The 20,592-nt window shown below is 39.1% G+C and overlaps 5 protein-coding genes and 1 long non-coding RNA gene across 6 annotated transcripts; 4 read left to right on the forward strand and 2 right to left on the reverse strand.

Moving 5' to 3' along the window:
* The first annotated feature begins 2,715 nt into the window (after positions 1 to 2,715).
* LOC133836313 (uncharacterized) lies at positions 2,716 to 4,617 on the forward strand. The gene is made up of 2 exons (XR_009893703.1): positions 2,716 to 2,843; positions 3,037 to 4,617. It is a non-coding gene; the product is annotated as an uncharacterized LOC133836313 (long non-coding RNA).
* On the reverse strand, positions 4,580 to 9,564 carry LOC133836297 (protein PAT1 homolog 1). The gene is made up of 5 exons (XM_062266694.1): positions 9,410 to 9,564; positions 8,406 to 9,198; positions 6,292 to 7,865; positions 5,978 to 6,223; positions 4,580 to 5,909 (listed from the first exon to the last, which is right to left on the reverse strand). Exons 1-5 carry the CDS (start codon positions 9,452 to 9,454, stop codon positions 5,631 to 5,633), a joined length of 2,937 nt encoding a protein of 978 aa, XP_062122678.1. The 5' UTR covers positions 9,455 to 9,564; the 3' UTR covers positions 4,580 to 5,630.
* A 528-nt stretch (positions 9,565 to 10,092) lies between these two features.
* Positions 10,093 to 11,379, reverse strand: LOC133837463 (uncharacterized). The gene is made up of 2 exons (XM_062268239.1): positions 10,889 to 11,379; positions 10,093 to 10,831 (listed from the first exon to the last, which is right to left on the reverse strand). Exons 1-2 carry the CDS (start codon positions 11,279 to 11,281, stop codon positions 10,253 to 10,255), a joined length of 972 nt encoding a protein of 323 aa, XP_062124223.1. The 5' UTR covers positions 11,282 to 11,379; the 3' UTR covers positions 10,093 to 10,252.
* Positions 11,380 to 11,476: 97 nt separating this feature from the next.
* LOC133837462 (uncharacterized) lies at positions 11,477 to 15,481 on the forward strand. The gene is made up of 12 exons (XM_062268237.1): positions 11,477 to 11,773; positions 11,831 to 12,080; positions 12,139 to 12,298; positions 12,358 to 12,396; positions 12,455 to 12,590; positions 12,644 to 12,988; positions 13,051 to 13,863; positions 13,925 to 14,114; positions 14,167 to 14,338; positions 14,638 to 14,763; positions 14,826 to 14,976; positions 15,037 to 15,481. Exons 1-12 carry the CDS (start codon positions 11,685 to 11,687, stop codon positions 15,257 to 15,259), a joined length of 2,694 nt encoding a protein of 897 aa, XP_062124221.1. The 5' UTR covers positions 11,477 to 11,684; the 3' UTR covers positions 15,260 to 15,481.
* A 468-nt stretch (positions 15,482 to 15,949) lies between these two features.
* LOC133838369 (peroxidase) lies at positions 15,950 to 18,448 on the forward strand. The gene is given in 6 exon segments (XM_062269443.1): positions 15,950 to 17,344; positions 17,403 to 17,742; positions 17,809 to 18,007; positions 18,068 to 18,173; positions 18,235 to 18,262; positions 18,264 to 18,448. Coding segments are annotated over 6 exon segments (2,076 nt in total). The 5' UTR covers positions 15,950 to 15,995; the 3' UTR covers positions 18,318 to 18,448.
* Positions 18,449 to 19,003: 555 nt separating this feature from the next.
* LOC133838469 (collagen alpha-4(IV) chain) lies at positions 19,004 to 20,498 on the forward strand. Its single transcript, XM_062269585.1, has 3 exons — positions 19,004 to 19,140; positions 19,204 to 19,449; positions 19,512 to 20,498. The coding sequence occupies exons 1-3, from the start codon at positions 19,071 to 19,073 to the stop codon at positions 20,474 to 20,476; spliced, it is 1,281 nt and encodes a 426-aa protein (XP_062125569.1). The 5' UTR covers positions 19,004 to 19,070; the 3' UTR covers positions 20,477 to 20,498.
* The last annotated feature ends 94 nt before the right edge of the window (positions 20,499 to 20,592 follow it).

The raw sequence follows: 20,592 nt of genomic DNA on the forward strand, positions 1-20,592 counted from the left end.
GAAGTGAATGCAACGAGTGAATTATATCTTGGGTGGTCGGTGACGAATGCATGATGCACAATTCACCGCTTCTCTCTCACTGTCGCGGAAGAAGGAGACGTTGCGATGAGCGCAATTAGGAGACTAAAAACTAATAAGATATCATCGCAGCATTTTCAGCTAAAGCCAACTTGTTAAAAATCCATTAAAGTGCCAGGGCAGAGCTACAAAGTGGCGCAGTCAGAAACCAGAAACCAGTTATATTCCTCCGTCGCACGAACTTCATCATCATCATCATCATTATCCTCGTTTTTCGAGCATTTGCGGTTGCATGCGAGACCCGCATGTCGGCGGATGATAATGCTCATGTTCTTTTCGGCAGTAGTCAGTGACTTTACTGCTGACTGTAACTCAATATATGGCTAATTACCCAAGTACAATGAAAACAAAACGTTTGGGCAATTGGTAACATTCATCAGACAAGATCATATTCATATGTGACATGCAAAATTCTATTGTCTAAAAGAAAATTTACTGTCTTGAAAATGTTAAAATGATGAGCTTAACGCGAATTTATTGAGCATTGAGAATTTATTTATTGGATTCTGATGATTATTTATAGAGGATGAAATTATATGGCGGTGAAATTTACTTAGATATTATCAGCTCTGTTTATTTGTTTGTAATCCTTCTGCAGAATTTATACAAAATAGGTAGGTAGGATAATTGTAGGATTACAATTGACGCCATAACTCATTAGAAATGAGTTTAAATAAATCAAAACGATTCCGATCATTCAATTTGAATTGAATTAACATTAAAATTCGTTAGCGATATTATGACTTTTAGATTTCAGCAACTATATAAACATATTAGATTAAAGAATTGTGGGTGGCAATCCAAAGGTATAGAAGAAAATTTTCAAATGTTATCAGTCAAATGATTGAATGGTATTTAGAAAATATTTTGATCCTCGTTTTAACTTTCTACACTTACCGAGTTAATCGAATTCCAAACACTTTCTATTTTGTCGTTGAATATCACTGTTGTGAAACAATTTCGACACTAATCTGAATCTTTGTTCATTTGTTTTTGTACCACCAGTTTAAATAAAATAATGTTCAAGTTTTCGCGCTTTCTTTGAGTCTCAACTTTGACGTGAATTTCAAATTCGATTTCGTTGCTATCCGTTATCTGTTTGTACGAAGGACTGCTGTGTCCTGCGGCATGATTTCATATCAACTAAAGGCCAGCCAAGTACGCGACTATCCTTTTATATGGCTTTGTCGCCCAGCCAGGCAATAAGCATGAGCGCGCATTGCGCACCACTGTCCACTGCGCAAAGCATTCTAAAGCAGCAGCAGACGGCGGCATCACAGCGTCGCCGCCGCCGCCGTCGCCAAATGTCCTGATTTCTGACTCATTGTCACTTGTCATCACAACATACTATACTACAAGACAACATGCGAGTAACAAAACAATAAGCTCAGTGTCTGTATATCTGTGAGTAGCACGTGCTTGCATTGCATGAAAGGATTACTAAATAGAGCAGTTAATTTGTGCATCAACCCAATGTTCGAGCACACTATAAAGTATACTATAATATATGTATGTAGTTGGACATGTTAATGTATTTTGAAATTCACCCAATTAACAGCCATAAAAAGTAAAGTAGTCAGGGCGGCGACAGTGGCGAGAATTCGAATTGGAATTGGAAGACAAAACACTACGAGAATACTATAAAAATGAACGAACGTAAAAAACTGAACCGAACTGAAAGTAATACATAGTAAATAAATTTGTAGTTGGCGACACTTGGCTTCTCTAGCTACGCTACTTCTCTAGTCAGTCCCCCATGGGTGTTTGAATCTTAAAACCAATTCGTCGCACATATCTCTCTATTTGCGCGCAGTTCTCGTTTCGTTTGTCGAATTTGTTGGCTGCCGGTCTGCCGGGCAACAGAGCTCCAGCCGGCGGCAGCGGCTCCAGCAACACTGGCGGCAACCGCGATGGCGACGGTAACGCAGACGGCGACGGCGACAGCGACGCCAACGGCGACTGGCGGCCGAAGTCAACTAAACAACCAACAGCAGCCATAACAACAACAAAAGCAATAACACCAGCAGCAACAGCAACAATAACAGTCATAACGACACAGCCCCCACCGGCGAAATAACCGCGTCCATCCTTGGCGACGACGCACTGCCAAAGGAGCCCTTCGAGCAGCCTTCTCTAGTCCCAATACAGTGAGACAAATGCAATATAAAATGCACAAGGAATATTAAGGAATTTGGAAATAACAAAATACCTATTAACATATCAATTATTTCTTGTTCAGTAATTACATCTATGTACATATATATACATATATTAGATACAAACTCAAGTTTATCTATTAAACATATAAGATGGAAGCCACTGTACGTAGTACATGAAAGATGCATTACCCCAAAGACAAAAGATTGTTTAGATTAATAAAGTGGACATTGCGGTATATGCCAAGCAGGTGTCAAATTATTTTCTTACAATCAAGTATCAAGTAAAAAATAATTTTTTAAGAAATACATACCATATCAATGCGATTCATGTCACTGTGCCGCCGTCGGAGCATTTTGGCGAGACACCACAAAGAAAAATGTCGCCGCGTCAAAGACTTAATCATGGTATGAATAGACGCCTTCGTTTTTTTATTTCATTTTTTTGCTGGCCAATTTGAAAACAATAACCGATCACATAAACAGGCCAGGCAGACAGGCGTGAATTAAAAACGTATTATTAATTGAATATTAAATTTTTATGCAGCACAACTCGAACGAAAAATTGGCGGTTGATCTTAGACAGTGTGTACTCACGTAATTTGGAAGGTGGGTGGATCAGTGTATACATACATATGTACATGCAAATAGCAATGACTCCTGGCATTAACCAACACTAGTATGTAACGACCATTTCACACAATATAAACCTGAAAAAAAAAATAGACGGACATACATACATGTATGTAAAAATTGTAACATTCGTCAATTGTTCGCTAATCAACATAACGCTTACACGCAGATAGAAGAAGGCGCCAAAATGCGTAACAAGTGGCGGCAGCATCGGAAGTTGTTTCGGTTTATTCAGTATCAACGACGGCGACGACGGCGGCGACCACGACGAAAACACAACAGACAGAGGACGCCAAGCATCGTCGGCGACGACCAGCACGACGACAACTTGTCGGCATCATTTTACTTCTCAATGAAGTGAACGTCCCCCCGAAACTCACACAATACACGCAAATATTGAAGCGACGACACCCAGTATGCAGCAGCCACAGCTGGATGAGGCGGCTAGCAATTGTGGCGACGAATCCCCCCGTCGCATTGTCCTCACGTCGCGACAGAAAGTGTGAAAATGGCACGACCTACAGCCAGCCAGTAAACACACGCACACTCTCACACACACAACATAATCTAACTTGTAAGCATGCAGGACAAAACGGATGCGGACACTCGTTTAAAACGTTGAATACGACGCAGAACTTTGATTTGCAAACTGAGAAACACAGAGACAGTCGGGCAACGTGCTCTCGCGAATTGGGCGCCATTATTGCTGCCATTGTCGCGACCAAATGCCGCTGTTCTCCCAATTAGAAGCTGAAATGGTCGTCGCGTCGATGATGGTGACGAGTTATGTTTAAACTTCCGCTGGCATTTTGATGATGATACAGACGGCAAGTGCCAACATTTTTATGCGGGTCTGTCCTTTTAATATTAGTTGAAATCTATGCTAATTAGAAGCAGTCAAAGCATACAATGATGTGCTAAAGGATCTAAAGCATTCATGGTAGTATAAACTTGTCAATGGGTTTATAAACAGGGATTATAAACTATTTAAAATTATCGCACATAGCGTAGATTGAGCGAAATTAAAAAAAAAAAAACCCAAAGTAAAGACCCCCTATTTAAAGTTTAATAAAACATAAAAGTTCTATTAAAAAAAAAAAAAGAGTTAACAGATAATTCTATTGAATTTCAATATCTTATTTCATCTCTGAACAAAAATCAAAATAAAAAAGAAAAGTCATTTAGGTTTGATAGAAATAAGATTTTATTATGTGTCGCCTGTGAAATGGTTGCTTTTTATTATTATTATTATTATGCTGCCAAGTTTTGCTTGGTTTGTTTTTTGCTTCTATAAACACTAAACAAAAATTTTGCATTATAGAAAAAATTGAAGTGCTATAAATATAAGTACATATACACAACATATACCATAATTGTTTAGTTGTAGTATATGCAATCTCTTCGCTTAAAAGACTATCCCTATTTTAACTATTATTTGATTGTGTATAAAACTTGACTTTTCATGTTTTTTTGTTTTGTTTTTTCATTTTTTTGTTTGCAAAATATATGTTATCTATGTTGGTTGTGAGGTTGCGAATATAGCATAAAATAAATGTGAAGCTTAAAACGATTAAAAAAAACAACAGACAAATTAAGAATATTCACGATTAAATAGATACAAAACAGATATCGATTCTTAAAAAAAATTCCCAATTTCAAAGACCACGGATATTGAAAACAAATATTTATCCGTTGCTTTTAGTTTTTTTGTATGTTTTTAATCTATTTAAAACCGAAATGAGTTTATAGGTCTTATTTTTTCTTTACTTATTCTTTTTTTGTTGCCATTTCATGTGCACTTTTTTTTTTGTTACTATTCGGTTTTTGTTTAAAATACACAAAATGTATCACAATTTTGAATATTTTCTTTGTATTATAGACGTCAATGCAGATGTTCATATTTATCAAATGTCTTGCTTACGGGTTTTTGCTTACATGTTAACATTATTCATTGTTTGTATCGGCTTTTACATAAATTTTTATAAAACAATAATCCCACATAGCCCTAGCAATTACATAGGCCAGATCTATTTACAAACTATCGAAATTATATTATAGGTAAGTTCCTATATTATTGACGCAAAATATATAATAGAGATTTGCGATCAATTCTAATTAATTGTTTATTGACTGACAAGCATACTTAATAACGCCCGGTTTAAAAGGCTGATGAAGCAATGGAACATATTAAAATCAAGTGAAAACAGCACAATTGTAAAACTTGAGTAGAAGTTAGTTGTTTTGTTGTTTGACAATATATATAAATATATAGACTGCCTTATCAAATACATTATGGCATATATACAATGAGCAAATATTCCAATGCCATAACAAATTGGTATAATTAAAAAAAAGGAGTTTACATTTTTCGCAAGTGCACATTACTATGGTTAAAATGAAAGGTTTCCTGCATCTGTTTATGTTTTAATCTGCTTATGAGTACTTTATATATTTGTTTCGCGTAAGTTTATATATATTGTATATGTATGTATGTATGTGTGTGTGTGTTGCCTGTATGCATGGATATCTTTTACAAATTGTGCGCGTGTTAAATATGTAATATGTAAATATATGTTTAAACACAACTACAACACAGATGTACGTAAATATACAGAACATACATAATATTTACTGCGCTGATGGAGCCCCAACATGACAATGACAATCGTCAGCAAATCAAATACACAATGGGCTATGTGGCGTTCCAATTACAAAACATAATTGAACTGAAGAATAATAGTGACGCCTCCGTTTAGTTTAGTTTTAATTGATTTGATGTTTGGCCTGTGTGATCAAAGCCAAAAGTGCATCCAGTTTGAGGTCTTTGAAACGGGCAAAATGATTCATCATCGGCTGTATAGCATCTGACTCAATTGCCGCCGAGATGGTTTGATTCTGTATGGTGCGATTAAGGCAGGAGGCGACCTGTGCTAAAAACTCACGCCATTTCTCGCGGTTATCCTCGCTTAGCGTCGCATCATTGTTCGACATGTAAATTGCTTCTGAACGCAATATCAAACCGACAAGCGATAGAATACCAAACTGCAAGAGTCCAAAATAAAATGAGTCTCCAAGTGTATCAAAGCACAATTCTATTGCGTTTTACTTACACGACTGCAGAAGATGCCCGTCATCTTTTTGTCCGTCAGCGAGAATGCCGCTGAAATGTTAATAATTGTCTCAAAGTTTGCTTCGTGAATGTGCTTCTTGAACTCTGGATAAAGAGCGTATAGCACGCCCTCCACATCGTCACGATCCTTTTTAACGACAGTCTGCAGGGAACTAAAGACGCCACTCCAAACGATCCAGCGCACGTTCTGATCCGCAATGAAGGGCATAATCCGGCGTAAGAGTATCTAAAGTGAAAAGGTACCAACACATATGAGATTAGCGATAAATTAAGGAAATAATTTCAAGTTTTTACCTTGCCCTTGCGCACACTCATCATGGAGACGACCTTGTTGAATGTGAGTCCCGACTTCAGCTTGGCCACCAATGCTGGACGCGACTCAATCTCATAGTTGAATTTGTTCTTGAGCGCTGGATTCATAGTTTGCGGATTATTTGCCTCAGCTGCGCGTTCTTCGGGCGTTTTGTTGGCCATTTCCAACTGCTCGACGGCGGCAATGCGTTCGCTCTCCTTTTTCTTCTTCAAGAGGATGGTTGACATCACCTCTGGACTCTCCAGATCCTCCAGTTTGAGCAGATAACGATATAGCGTCTCGATATGCAGCAGAATGTGACGTGACTTACGCATATTGCTCGGTGCAAGCACCACCACTTCATTTGCTCCCTCATTGCTCTTATCAGCTGCTTGTGCTCCGCTCGCCGAGGTCGATGTGACATTATCAGCTGGACTCGCATCGCTGCCCATGATATCGGCATCGATAATTTTGCGCGGCGCAGTTACGCTGCCATACTGCAGTTTGCCCAGCGAGTTCTCAAATTTCAACGGCGAGAAAATGTATCCGGGCAATTGGTTGGTGTTGTTGCCACTATTTGTGGAACCGCTGCCAGTATTGTTGCTGTTGTTCGTGTTCTCCGAATTGCGACGCTCGCGATGCTGCTGTCCCCCGTTGCGTGTGCCATTCTTGTTGCCCAACTGCACCAGAATGAGCTGAGCATGGCCACGCGGCTGCGTCAAGGGATGATTCAACTGGTTGTCCTTGTGCGCCTGACTGTGACGCACCTGACCATTTTTACGCTCCTTGTGCACCGTATAGTAGTAGTCATCGATGTACGGCGTATCCGTGTTCAGCTGCGACAGCTGGATGCCAATCAGCCAGTGCTTGTCACGTGTGCTCATCAGATTCGCATACTCGTCGAACTCTTCGTGCGGCAGATTGCCGCCGTGACGATTAAGCTGCTGTTGTTGTTGTTGTGACAGCTGCTGTTGTTGTTGCTGCTGTTGCTTCTGGCGATCGCCAGCTATGCGACCTTGTTGCTGCTGCTGTTGTTGTTGACGCACCACAGCTGCATTCTGAAGCAGCGGATGATTCTGTTGTATTTCCTGCACCAGACGCATATTGAACATGTTGTACATGGAATTGGGTTGCGGATTGAGCAGGTTGTGTGGCGGCAGGCGAGGCGGCGGCACTGGTTGCATAAACGCCGCCGGATGCATGCCAACGCGCATCGCATTAAAGCTCGGATGCATGGCAAAGTTGTTCAGCGCCGTGGGCAAATGTGGATTTGGCAGTGGTCGAGGAAAATTTGGCAGCAAGCCGCCGTGCTGCTGCATCAAAGGATGTTGCGGCGGCAAATTGGGTGCCATGCCGGTTGGATATATGAAACCAGGCGGCACACGATTCCCACTCAATCCGTTTAATTGCTGTTGATGTTGTTGTTGTGATTGCTGCTGCTGGGGTGGCTGTGGCTGCGGTGTTGGCATTAATCCTGGTAAAGGTCCGCCCGCTCCGGCCATCGGATGTGGCCCATGAAATGGTAGATTAGGCCTGGGTGGCGGTGTTTGCGGTGTACCCATAAATCCAGGCGGAGCTGCAATTGTAACTTGATTTAAAATTGTTGTCTACAAATATAATCGAATACTATATAAAAGCTAAACTAAAAAACCTACAATCTAACCGGTAAGACCTAGGGCACTGCACCCTATCAAAGTTTTATAGTAAATTAGAAGGCATTTCCTAAAATTCCAAACCAGTTTAAAATTATAAAATAAAATCAGTCCGTTAACAAAGCATTCAGTGTATTAAATTCTCATTAAATTAAGTTAAGATGCAACCAGTGCTTAGCGAAGATACGAATCACAATTTCAAAATTGAACGCGAGTATAGCTGCGAGTCAAGCTGGCTTGTTATTAATAAAAACAAACAATTTCTAATAAAAAAAAGCTTGCAATTGTTTGCTTATTGTTGCCACTCAAGTATCTTCTAGGCATAATTCCAGCTAATTGTCAGCTGATTCCTAGTTCATTTATCGATCGATTGGAATGCAAGCATTAAATTATAGTGTCCGTAAATGGACTTTGCTCTCCTGCTATGATTAACTAACTTAGGCATCAGATAACCCCAACCTTACCTTTATGCTGTTGCGGTTGCTGCTTTTGCAGCAGCTGCTGCTGGTGTTGTTGTTGGGGTATTGGTGTTGTTACAGAGTGCTGCCGATTAGCCAAATTAAAATCCTGTTGATGCAGAGATTGTCCCTGCTGTAGTTGTTGTTGCTGCTGTTTGGGTATTGCCTGCTGAATTATTAAATTGCGTTCAATGTCCTCGAGCGTCGAGATCTTGGCCGACGCTGCCGGTGGCATTGGCGGCAAACCAAAATTGGCATTCGACTCCTGTAATGGTCTTAGGGGTGGACCAACGATGGCGGTACCACTTGGTGGCTGCGGTTTGAATGCGCTGCGAAAGTTATCTCGAAAAAGCTGCTGATTATTTAGCATTGGCATCGATGGAGGCGGCGGCTGTGAAGCCCAAACAGCTGAATCCAAATTGATGCGATTGCTGGCATCGCTGCTGGCATCGCCAAACGAACTCAAGTCCACATCGTCCAATTTCATCGACGACAGATTCAACTCCAAGTCCGAATCATCGATGCCACGTTGATGCAACGACTGAAGGTGTTGATGGTGATGATGATGTTGTTGCTGCTGTTGTTGTTGCTGGTGGTGTTGCTGGTGATGGTCGTGAAAGAATCCGCCATTGTCGGTATAATCGCCAGCTTTGCGTAGTACTTTTTCACCATTGCCGCCGAGACGCACCAGCGTTTCGTGGGCTTCCTCCCAGTCGCCGTTTATCGCTGAGCCGAATGTTTCATCGTTCAGGGCGTCATACTCTTCTTCCGGCGGCTCTGCGATTTGCCCATCGTCATCCTAAAAAATGTCACACAGTTTGGAATTAGTGAAATCAATCGCAGCAACAACACAACAACATTCAATTTTTGGTGCGGTGCAAAAAGCATGGTGGCAAAAACTTTTAGGTAAAATGCTTTCTTTTTTTCCATTGTTGCGAGTACGCATTTGTTTTTCTTGCTGTCGTTTGTTTATTCAGTTTGGGTCACGGATAATGGGTTTAATTGCTTACCGGTATGCCTGTTGTTGTATCGAATCCGAAAAATGAATCGTCCATTGCGAAAAACTATTTGTTTTATAAAAAATTATCATGACTTGTCAGTCACCATGAATGGTTGAGAAGAAGTCAATTGGCCTCCACATCATCCACAGTAGAGCTGGAACCGATTCGATTTCAAATCGATATTAATCGATTGTTTGCTTGACTTACGACAAATTTGATTATTTTGATCTATAACGATCCTTTTCATTTTAAAAGTTATTGTGAAACCAAAAAAAAGTAATCCTCGACGTTGCCAATAAAAAACGGGAAGTTTTAAACAATAAAACTAAAAGCGAAATTTCTTATTGGACGATAAAATTCCAAAATATACTGTTTGATTTTGAGAAAAAATACTACATCCACCAAACTGCTCATTTCAATGCACTTTGCTAGTGATCTGCACAACAACGTGATAATTTCATTTTTAATATATTCAAAAAAGGATATCACAAAAAAATAATATTTACAACAATAGTCTCTTATTTATTTATTTGGGTAAAAAACAAGCTATCACTCTTATCGATACAACTGTTAAAATTCTACTACAATAACACAAACGAAGGAACAGCTGATTTATACAGTGGAGCCATCTACATGTAGTTTTTATTATTACAATCTGAAGTAAATATGTATTAAGAATTCAGAAGCCTTCATTTGATTTAACTTTTAACTTTACTAAATTGACTTATTTCTGAGACATAACATATTAAATAATCAGCTAGACACGAAAAGGCGCCATAATACAAATAGCTTAGTTTTTGCTAATTACATGCTAACAAAATAAGGTTAAATAAAGAAAATTGCTATATCTCGTCATTTCATCAAAAGTTTTCTTTGTTCAATTTCTAATAGTTTCTTCTTCAACTCAATCTTCTCGGCCATCAACTGTTCCACGGCCAAATGGTGCCTTCGATCCTCACTCAATTTCTGTTTATAAAGCGCACAGAATTCTTTAAGCGCCAATTGCGTGCTACTTGTTGTATCGTTGACCGAACTGATTGTTTTACTTATCGTTTCGAATTCCTTTTCAATGCCTCTCTCTTTGCCTGTAGATGATCTTTTGCCACTTTGCAGAAACAATGGATCAATGTCAAGATCTTCTTTACAATCGTCCGCTTCATACGCAAATCCTGAAGCATCTTGTAGGGCACTGTGATCCTCTTCCTCGGGCACAACATCTTCCACATCGTCCATATCAAAAGTCGCATTTGATGTGTCTTGTAGGTCATCGTCCGATTGGTTTATTATGATTTGATTAACATCATCATCGTTTAAACGGCATAAGCTGGCAATCGTTTCCTCAGCCGAACTTAATCCCGTTGCCAAGGGAATATTGTGCATTTCATTTTTCTCCACTTTCTTAATTATGAATCGTTTCCAGTCTTTCAAAGCCTGAAAGCACATTGTATATTAATGCTGTATAATATCACTAAACAATAAATGACTTACCTTCTTCCACGTCGCTACATCTTTTTGTGGCGGTCCATTTTCGTTTAATTCGGACACAAGTTGATCCCAAAGTGCCTCAAATGCATTGCGATTCTCCCACGATGGATTTTTCAGTAATCCTGGGTGCTTCTTGATAAAGTTTAGCAGTAAAATTTCTTGTGCTGGATTCCGTGGTTTACCTCGATGGCGATCAACTTGATGCTCAATTTTGTATTTGGCAGTTTGTGGCGACGCCACTGAGACATTTGCATTGGGATGCATTCGGTTCATATGTTTACTTAGATTTGTTGTTGTCGTTTTGTACGACAGTTTCGCTTTGCAGATATTGCATAGCGCAAATGTGTCGTCGACGGCTCGAAAGAAATACCAGATTTCACTTGTTTTTCTCTTCATTTTGTTTGTTGTTTAATTATTGATGGAATTCAACACCGTGCAGAATATGTGTTTTCCTTTTTCTATGTTAATAATATCTGCAGTGTTGGTAAATTCGCAATATTGTGTGGCCAGAGCTTTAATGGAAACTTGACCGGTACGCGTTCAATTTATTGTAGACAGTTTACATACAACCATATTATAATTTTCAATGAACATAGTTTGAATTAATTATTTAGAGCTTTAAGAAATTATTTTACGTATGGCAGACATTCTCAATATGTAATCGAAAGCCGTTAGTTTCATGCATTCACGTAACATGGTAATATTTGCAATGCGCCTTTCGGTCACACTGTTAAATCAATCTGTCCCGCTAAATTCTTGAATTTGTAACACGTTAAAAGCGCGTTTTACATACACGACAATGAATGGAATACATTTAAGCTTCTTGCCGGAGCAGCTCGACGACGACTTTGCAGCCATATGTGCTGCACTGACTCCACGGAATGTAATGTATGTATTAAGTAATGATATAAATATATATATTAAGAATGAAACTTTCTCCTACAGTGAAACAGAATTATTGCTGCACTTTCTGAAGACAAGTGCAAATGAGTTTTTCAATTACATCGTTGAGTATTCCGAAAACGTATTAAATGACGCAAACCGACTCATAAGGAAACGGGATAAAAATAAGTCATTAAAACATGAAATATCTTTTTTAAACCAAATCATATACCGGACGCCAACAAACAGTGTCGTATTTAAGGAGGCACTTTTCTTTCGCATTGCTTACTTTTTTCGTAATGAAAAATTTGCCGTTAGTATTTTGAAGTTAATTTCGTTGTGCAACATTAAATACTTTGTATTGGTTTCAGATGGCAAAAAGAGATATTTTATACCTAAAGAGTTTTGAATCTAATCATATGACGGCCCAGCAATTAGTAGATGTGGAAACTTTTATGTATATGAGTAATTACTTCATGGGAGAAATGCGAGAGGCTCGCATTTATTTAGATCAAGCGGAAGAACTTTTAGGTTTATTTAATATCTTTGTCTGTCTATATTTTATAAATAACTATAAATTTGTTTTACAGATCAATTCTTGGCAAAGGAACTGTTGCCTGAAAGCAGTAGTAAGGCATATACATACAATGATCTTCAATAATATAAATAATATTGATTCCCTTTTAGGAGTGCAAAGCATATTGGGAGATTTGAGTAAATTTAAAGCGGAAATCAGAGAATTTACAACCAATACTCGCATACAGTTTCAAATCAAAAAGAAACCGGCAAAAGAATCTTATATCAATAGTGCTTGCGAATTTAGGTAAGCTAATTTTATTTTGCTGTAATTACTAATCTACCTAATCTATTTATTAGATCGGCACAACTAAATAATGCTGGAGCGTTGGCATGCAATGATATAGCCAAGGGTCAAGTTGTTATTGTGGAGCAGCCGCATTACTTTCAATTTCTTGCATCGTTTACGAATTGCGAATTTTGCGGGGTTTATCAAGAACATCTTTATACTTGCCGTGATTGTCGCTATAGAAGCTACTGTTCAATGACGTGCATGAAATCGGATTGGAGGGCCCATATATATGAATGCTATGGTTATAAAATTGGTCTAATACCAATGTTGGAGACGACAATTCTATTTCGATGCTTTGTGCAAGCTGCTCAATTTTTATCGTCAGCATTCAACAAATTTCAGCGTAAAAATGGGTGCGTTTTTCAAGAGCTTTAAAATAATTTTTAAAAATAATTGATATGTTTACTATTCGCAGACCAATACGTGATGCAACAGCTGCTTGGCACTTTATAGTAAAGCACTGTTCACTGTCTGACAGACATCAAAAAACGATTGTAGTTGAATTCTTGTCTAGACAGCCGAACTGTAAGTTGTTGTCGATCGACAAGTGGCGACAGTTGATAACCAACTCTTTTCGTCTGGCCGTTTTTGTGCACAACGACACCATAGTTCAAGCCATATTTTTTGGTCAACTTGAATTGTGCAAAGACGAGAGCATTAAACTGATTGGAGCCATATTAATGCGTTTAAGCGTGCACATTATGCTGAATTCACAACGAGATGAGCTCCAATTTATATCACGTAAATTCAACAGCTCTGCTTATCCAGCATATAAACCGGAAAATTTGTCACACATGGATGCGAATGTCTTTGAATACTATGACATCAATGCGCATTCAGACTTTGTCGATTGCTTTCAGAACCTTCAAAAGTTGACCCAGAACTCAATTAAGCAGCTCACTAAAGATCCAATATCGAACACTCCACACTATAACCCTATGTCGAAGTTTATATGTAAACTCTTTGGTTCACTTATCAACAATGTAGAGATAAACAAACTTGAGGATCTGATGCATGTTAAACCCACCACATCTGAGCTTATTGAGGAACACTTAATGCCATTGAGTTCCTCAAAACGTTGTCGTCTATTGTCAGACATATTCAATAACTACCACAAGTTTATCTTTGATTACTTTTCTTTGTGTGGAGATACACGTCAAGAAAAATGGTCGCTTTGTCCAAAACTAAGACATTTGAAACATTCTTGTGTTCCAAATGTCGAACTTAGGTATTATCCAGTTCTTCTATACTTTTTACACAACTTTTAAAATTTATTGACGTGTTTCTAGATCTCTAAGTGACGGTAAATATTTGGCCAAAGCAGCCATGGATTTGAAATCTGGCACAGAGCTGACTATTTGCTTTAATTCTGTTGAGATATTGAAGCAAAATCGCAAGGAACGTCACGATATTCTTCAGGAGAGTGGAATCATTTGCAGCTGTGACCTTTGCTCTCTGCCAGCGTACATCGAACCAGTCGTAATATATTCCATTATAAACATTAGTTGCTATTAATTTAATTTATTTCTAGAATATGCGTAGTGGCATTTTGTGTACGTTCTGTGATCAGGACAATATAATCACGCAATTGCCAGGCAAATGTATTCAGTGTCATACCGATTATAATGAACAATTGCAACAGATGAAAATATTTATATCACAGGTTCTAAGGCAGATGGAAGTTAAGGAATTAGATCCAAACAGTATGTATTTATTTTGTAAATTAAAAAACCTGAATTCGAATGACTATACTAAAAAGAATAACAATTTAAATAATAATACTTCAAAAATCCAACAGCTTTAATAACCCAGAATTAATTATTAAAGCAACAAATATGGAGTGTTGTTTTATTATAAACTGGCTAAGAAATTGTGAAATGTTTTTGACCTTAATTGCACCAGCGTTTATGTTTGAGTTGGGAGCAAATTAGCCACAAATTTAATAACATGCCTGCATTTTGGATTTTATTATTTATTTGATATTTCGTTGTCTGTCTTATAGCTACTCAACGGGATCTGGCTATCTTATATGGAACATACAACAGCTATATTACAATGCACTTTTCAGAGTATCATGAGTTGCGTTTAATTGGCATACTCAGTTTTGTTGAATTTCTAACAAAGAATGGTTAGTCATTTATTAATTGCTTGGTATTTTAGTTATAACTTTATTAATTTTAAAATTTTTAGGGTTTTTAAAACAAGCTACTGATGTTATTATCGCATTGCATTGCTCTTACTACTCGTATTACGGCGATAATACAGATTGCTTCAAAAAGGGCTTCGCTGCATTAATATTTAAAATGGTGAAAAATATTCTTAAAAGCTATTTTGCGAATCTGTAAGTTGAAATTCAAAATAATAAACTATTCGGAATTCATTTTAAATTTGTTATCTGCAGATCTCCTTCCTCAGTTATTAATAAAGAGCCGCTTAACCAATTATTGGTCATCATTTTGCATACACTGAAGAATCAGGAGAAGCATTTGGATCCATCCATTGATGATGCAGAGACATATAACATGATTTTAGATAACTATGCACTCTATTACAATTGGAAGAGGATTGTTAGTTATCTTACTCTTATGCCTAAGGCTTTGAAAGATTATTTGAATCTATCCTAATGAATTTTCCACTGAATATTGAATGCTTAGAAATATCAATGAAATGAATTTATGAAATGTGTTAATTGAATCACCAGAGAAAGGTTATTTAGTTTTGTTTTTGTTTATTATTACTTTCCTTAATTAAAATTAACTTTATTATCATTTATGTTAAAAGCGAACTAAATTTAAACAGCAACTGAATGCTTATGTATACAATAATGAAATTATTCTTATGTATTTTAAGTTACAAATCGAAAACTATTCAAATTTCTTGTTGAAAATATCAACGAATTATAGACGTATAAATTACTTGACAAATTCTATAAAGTCCTTAATATAGTGCTGAGCTCAGAAATGGTAACGATAAATAAAATAGCTGACGAAGCTTAGTAAACGTGTGTGAATAACCATAAACAAAAGATAGTTTATTTCTAGATGATGTGCTATGCAAGCACGTGAATGCGGTTGCAAGTTTCAATGCCAACGACACGAAGTGAAAGTGCTTATGATAGTTTAATTCACGCGTTTGTGTTTCATTTTGATAATACATTCTTAATCTTTGCAATCTTACTAAGAATTGAGCAATACAAATGCGTGACCCACAATACGGAAGGTCTCATTGACTGAAGGCACGAATGATAGCGCCCGCAGTTCGTGCAAAAACTCCAAAACATACCCCAACAAATGGTATTTATGCACAGCGTGCAACCAGAGTGAGCATCATTATCGTATCTCAGTCTCAGTGTGTGGAACTATGAGAGCATTTACTACTGTATTTCTTGGATTTTTTCTGCTGGCGAACAGTGCAACGTCTGCGGATAAGCATCCCTCGTTATCCCTGCCATCCGGTTGCCCCTATGGCCACTCCAGTCTCGAATTGGACAATGCTCATGCGCACTTGGAATCGAATGTTAGACAGAAGAGACATAGCCATCCCTATGATGTTCGACCTGGCGTCGGCGCGTCCGTTGTAAGTGATCAGAATCTGGATGCTCTCATCAAGAACTTTTTGCCTAAGTACTCGGGCAACAATCCGGAAGGCATTAGTAGCAGCAGCGGCTGGTTGGGCGAAGAGAAACGCGATACGGAGCCAGTCAAGTGCGGTATTCCACCAGCGAACTGTTTGAATAACACGCAGAACTTGCACTATCGCACCATAGATGGTGCCTGCAATAATCTACTGTATCCGGACTTTGGCATTGCTGTCTCCAAATACCGACGTCTCTTGCGTCCCACCTTTAACGAGTACGGTAAAATAGTGCCCAACGCCCGTCTGCTCTCGTTGTCCCTGTATGGCGAAAAGACTCGTATGGACAAATTCCGCACAGTTGCTGCCATGCAATGGGGTCAATTTGTTGCTCACGACATCAGTCAGATGACAACGAAGGGTGCACCCAAGGACTGCTGCACTGAGCCAGAAAATCCTCAGTGCATGCCCATCAAACTGGCTCCAGGCGGACCAATCGCTCACAATACCGGCAAATCCTGCCTGAGCTTTGCACGCAGTGTTTCCGAGGCACAAGCCATTTGCCCCAAGAGCGGTCCATATCCGGAGAAATTGAGTGTGGTCACGTCGTATTTGGATCTGTCATCGCTGTACGGCAATTCCATTGAGCAGAACCGAAAGGTGCGTCTCTTCAAGGGTGGCCTGCTGCGCACCAGCACTGCCCACGGTCAGCATTGGTTGCCAGTGAGCCAGAATGAGGAGGGCGAGTGCGGCAATCACCAAGAGTGTTATGTGGTGCCCGATCAGCGTAATAGCTTCCAGCCCACCATCATTGTGATGCAGACTGTATTGTTGCGTGAACACAATCGCCTGGCCGAGCAGTTGGCGCTGCTCAATCCTCACTACAACGACGAGCGTTTGTATCAGGAGGCTCGCAAGATCAACATTGCACAGTACCAGAAGATCTCGTACTACGAGTGGCTGGTGACTGCTTTGGGCAGTTCTTACACCCATCATAATGGTCTCACTTTTCCGTATACGGATTATGGCAATGATTATGTGAATGATTACGATGAGAGCGTGAACCCAGGACCATATGCTGAGTTCTCACAAGCTGCTTTCCGTTACTCACACACACAGATTCCCGGCTGGTTCTCGTAAGTAAACATCTTATAAATCTACAGTTAAGAGTGCTTGACATATTATTTCTTACAGCTTGGTGGCTCCCAATCGTTACTCCAATCAAACGTTGAGGCTTAGCAATTTCTTTGATCGTCCGGAAAATATGCGTCTGCTTTCCTCAAATGACAATCTGGCCGATCTTGTGCGCGGCATGATTACCCAGTTGCAGAAACAATCGGATGCCAATATTGATCCAGAGATTAAGCATTTCTTTGATCGCAAGGAGTTTGAGGATTTCGGTTCAGATCTTAAGGCTTTAGATATTCAGCGTGGTCGTGACTTTGGTCTACCCTCATACAATGATGTTCGCGAACTTTGTGGATTGCGTCGCGCCAACTATTGGGATGAGTTGTCCACCGAAATTCCCAACGATGTATGACAATCTTTATGTTTGACCCGCGAGAGAGTTCTAAGTTAATATTTGGCTTGTCTTATATAGAAAATTGCCTTGTTGCGCAAGCTCTACGCCTCACCTGATGATGTGGAGCTGAATGTGGGTGGTACTGTGGAATTCCATCTGCCCGAGTCGATTTTTGGACCCACCATGCAATGCATCATTGCCAAGCAGTTCCTCAACACACGACGTGGCGATCGCTTCTTCTTTGAGCACGAGAATCATCTCAGTGGTTTCTCACGCTGTATGTATAAATAATAATTATTTCATCTCTTTATTTTAAACCTTTGTATCTTCTCTTTAGCCCAATTGGCTGAGATTCGAAAGGTGAGCGCCGCTTCTCTCTTCTGCTTGAATGTGCAGGGTTTGTACGAAGTTCAGCCGAATGTTTTCGTCTTCCCAAATTCTCGGTAAGAAATTACACACTACTCTTTTCTTTTACAATTTACTAATTATTTTCAATTTAAATAGCAACGTTCTGCTGAACTGTAACGATATTCCCCCAAGTCGATATCAGCAAGTGGCAGGATCTAACTCCCCAGCTGGTGAATTGATTTGCCACCACAGCAGCTGCCAAAATGTTACATTTTATTTCGTTAAACGTCTAAGCTACAATTTAAATGGTTTAACAAAGAAACTATAGTTTTAAGTCATCCAAAAGTTTTCAAATATGTATAAATATATATAAATATAAATAAATAATAATTTTTGTAACACAAAAACACATTAAACCATTTAACTCTTACTCGTGGGGAAGTTCAAATGAAAAAAGTGTGTACATATCCTATTCGTACAGTCGGTGTTGCCACATCGAAATACTACAAAATGCATATGTAAATATTATTCTGGAATCTACTTAGAATTAAATTATCTTATGACGCAACACGCGATTGACGGCTAACGAAAACAATTAACCTTTACACTTTCGCTCTGACCTTGTATTCTTAAAACCTCTTTCGGACTTTTGGGCTAATGAAATTCTGACGCGCGACAATCTGATTGTTTAAGCAGTTTTACTACCAACAGAGATGTAAGAGAACGTGACGAAAGAGCGAAATCGAATGCGACGTATATTGTCACTACTTTTATTATGCAAAACCAATGAGAATTTTATGCAAACGTTCAATAATTTCAATAAAATATATAAACATATAAAGACAGAAGATAAAAGATGGATTGATCATATGAATCAATGTGCTTCATAACGGTTCTGTAGAATCTAGATTAATGAAAGTAAATATTTTGAATACATTAAGTGAGCGAAAAATTTGGTTTTCATATGTAAAAATGCATTTGCTATAAAAGCGATGGATTCATTGGCGAAAGATGCCATATGCTCTTTCACCATGAAACCGATCATAGCGATCATTTGCTTTGGTAAGTAATACTATCATCCCATGTTAACATAGATTAGTTGCTTTAATTTGCTTTTTTCTTTAGGTTTAACCATTGTTAACCATGTGGACTGCGGGAGCGCAAAGAAGGGCGAAGAAACTGGAAGATTTGTGGCAACTATACAATCGCCAATTCCAGCACCAGCTCCAGCTCCACCAAGTGTAGTTTACAAATTGCCATCGCCATATCCATATCCTCATCACCCGCCGCCTCCACCGCCACCCCAACAATGCTTTTGCCCGCCGGCTCCGCCAGGTCCACCAGGACCCCCAGGTCCGCCAGGTCCAGCTGGTGAGTTCTCTTTCTAAAGTGATGTTTGACAGCCTTTAATGATTACAACAAATATTTTTCAGGACCCTCGGGCAAACCGGGACATCCCGGGCACAAAGGTGATAAGGGCGACAAGGGAGATAGAGGCCACTTTGGACCACCAGGATTGCCTGGTCATGTAGGTCCAGTAGGGCCGCCTGGACCTCCTGGTCACAAAGGACCTTGGCCTATGCCTCCACCACCTATTTATCCACAGCCCCCGCCAATAATAATACCAGTTCCTGTGCCATCAACAAAGAAGGGACATCATCATAAGGGTCATAAGGGAGGTTCTGGAAGTCCTGGATATCCAGGATACCCAGGACAACCTGGTTATCCGGGCTATCCAGGATATCCTGGCTACCCAGGAAATAACAATCCAGGTTATCCTCCGCAACCAGGTCCCCCACATCATCCCCATTATCCACATCATCCTCACTATCCACATCATCCAGACCATCATCACCATCCAGGACATCACCATCCCGGCCACCACCATCCAGGACATCATCACCCACCAGGATATCATCACCCACCAGGACATCATAACCCTCCAGGAAACAATAACTCTCCAGGACAACACGATGTTCCATATAGAGCTGACCATTATAGTGAATATTATGCTCAGCAAGACCATAAACGGGATGAGATGGGACATTCTGATGAGCTTGACAATAATGCTTATAGTGAACAAAATATGCTCGACCATAACGAAGTAACTGGTCCTATGATGTCTTATATAACCGAAACTGTATTTGACGAGAATGAGTTGGGAGACAATTTGTCCGAAAATGAGAACTCAAGTAACGAAGATAACTCAGAGACAAGCAATGCAGTTGACAGCGATAACAGTGTTGAGGATCAAACATCCATGTCGGAAACAAATGAAGACAACATGTATGAAGATAATATTGTTGAGGGACGTAGCAGCAAAAAGCCTATTATTTTGGCAATAAGCACTCAACATCATCCATTTCATATATATTCCTTAAAGAAGAACCAAAAATAAAAGAACTGATGTGATTAAAAAAGAAAAAAAAAAAAACAAATTTACAAATGTGTTTATAAAAATTATGTTAATTTTCGGAAATTTTGTATATTGTCCGACCAGTTTAAATAGATCTG

The sequence above is a fragment of the Drosophila sulfurigaster genome, chromosome 2R, assembly GCF_023558435.1.
Source record: "Drosophila sulfurigaster albostrigata strain 15112-1811.04 chromosome 2R, ASM2355843v2, whole genome shotgun sequence".
In the NCBI taxonomy this organism is placed as follows: domain Eukaryota; kingdom Metazoa; phylum Arthropoda; class Insecta; order Diptera; family Drosophilidae; genus Drosophila; species Drosophila sulfurigaster.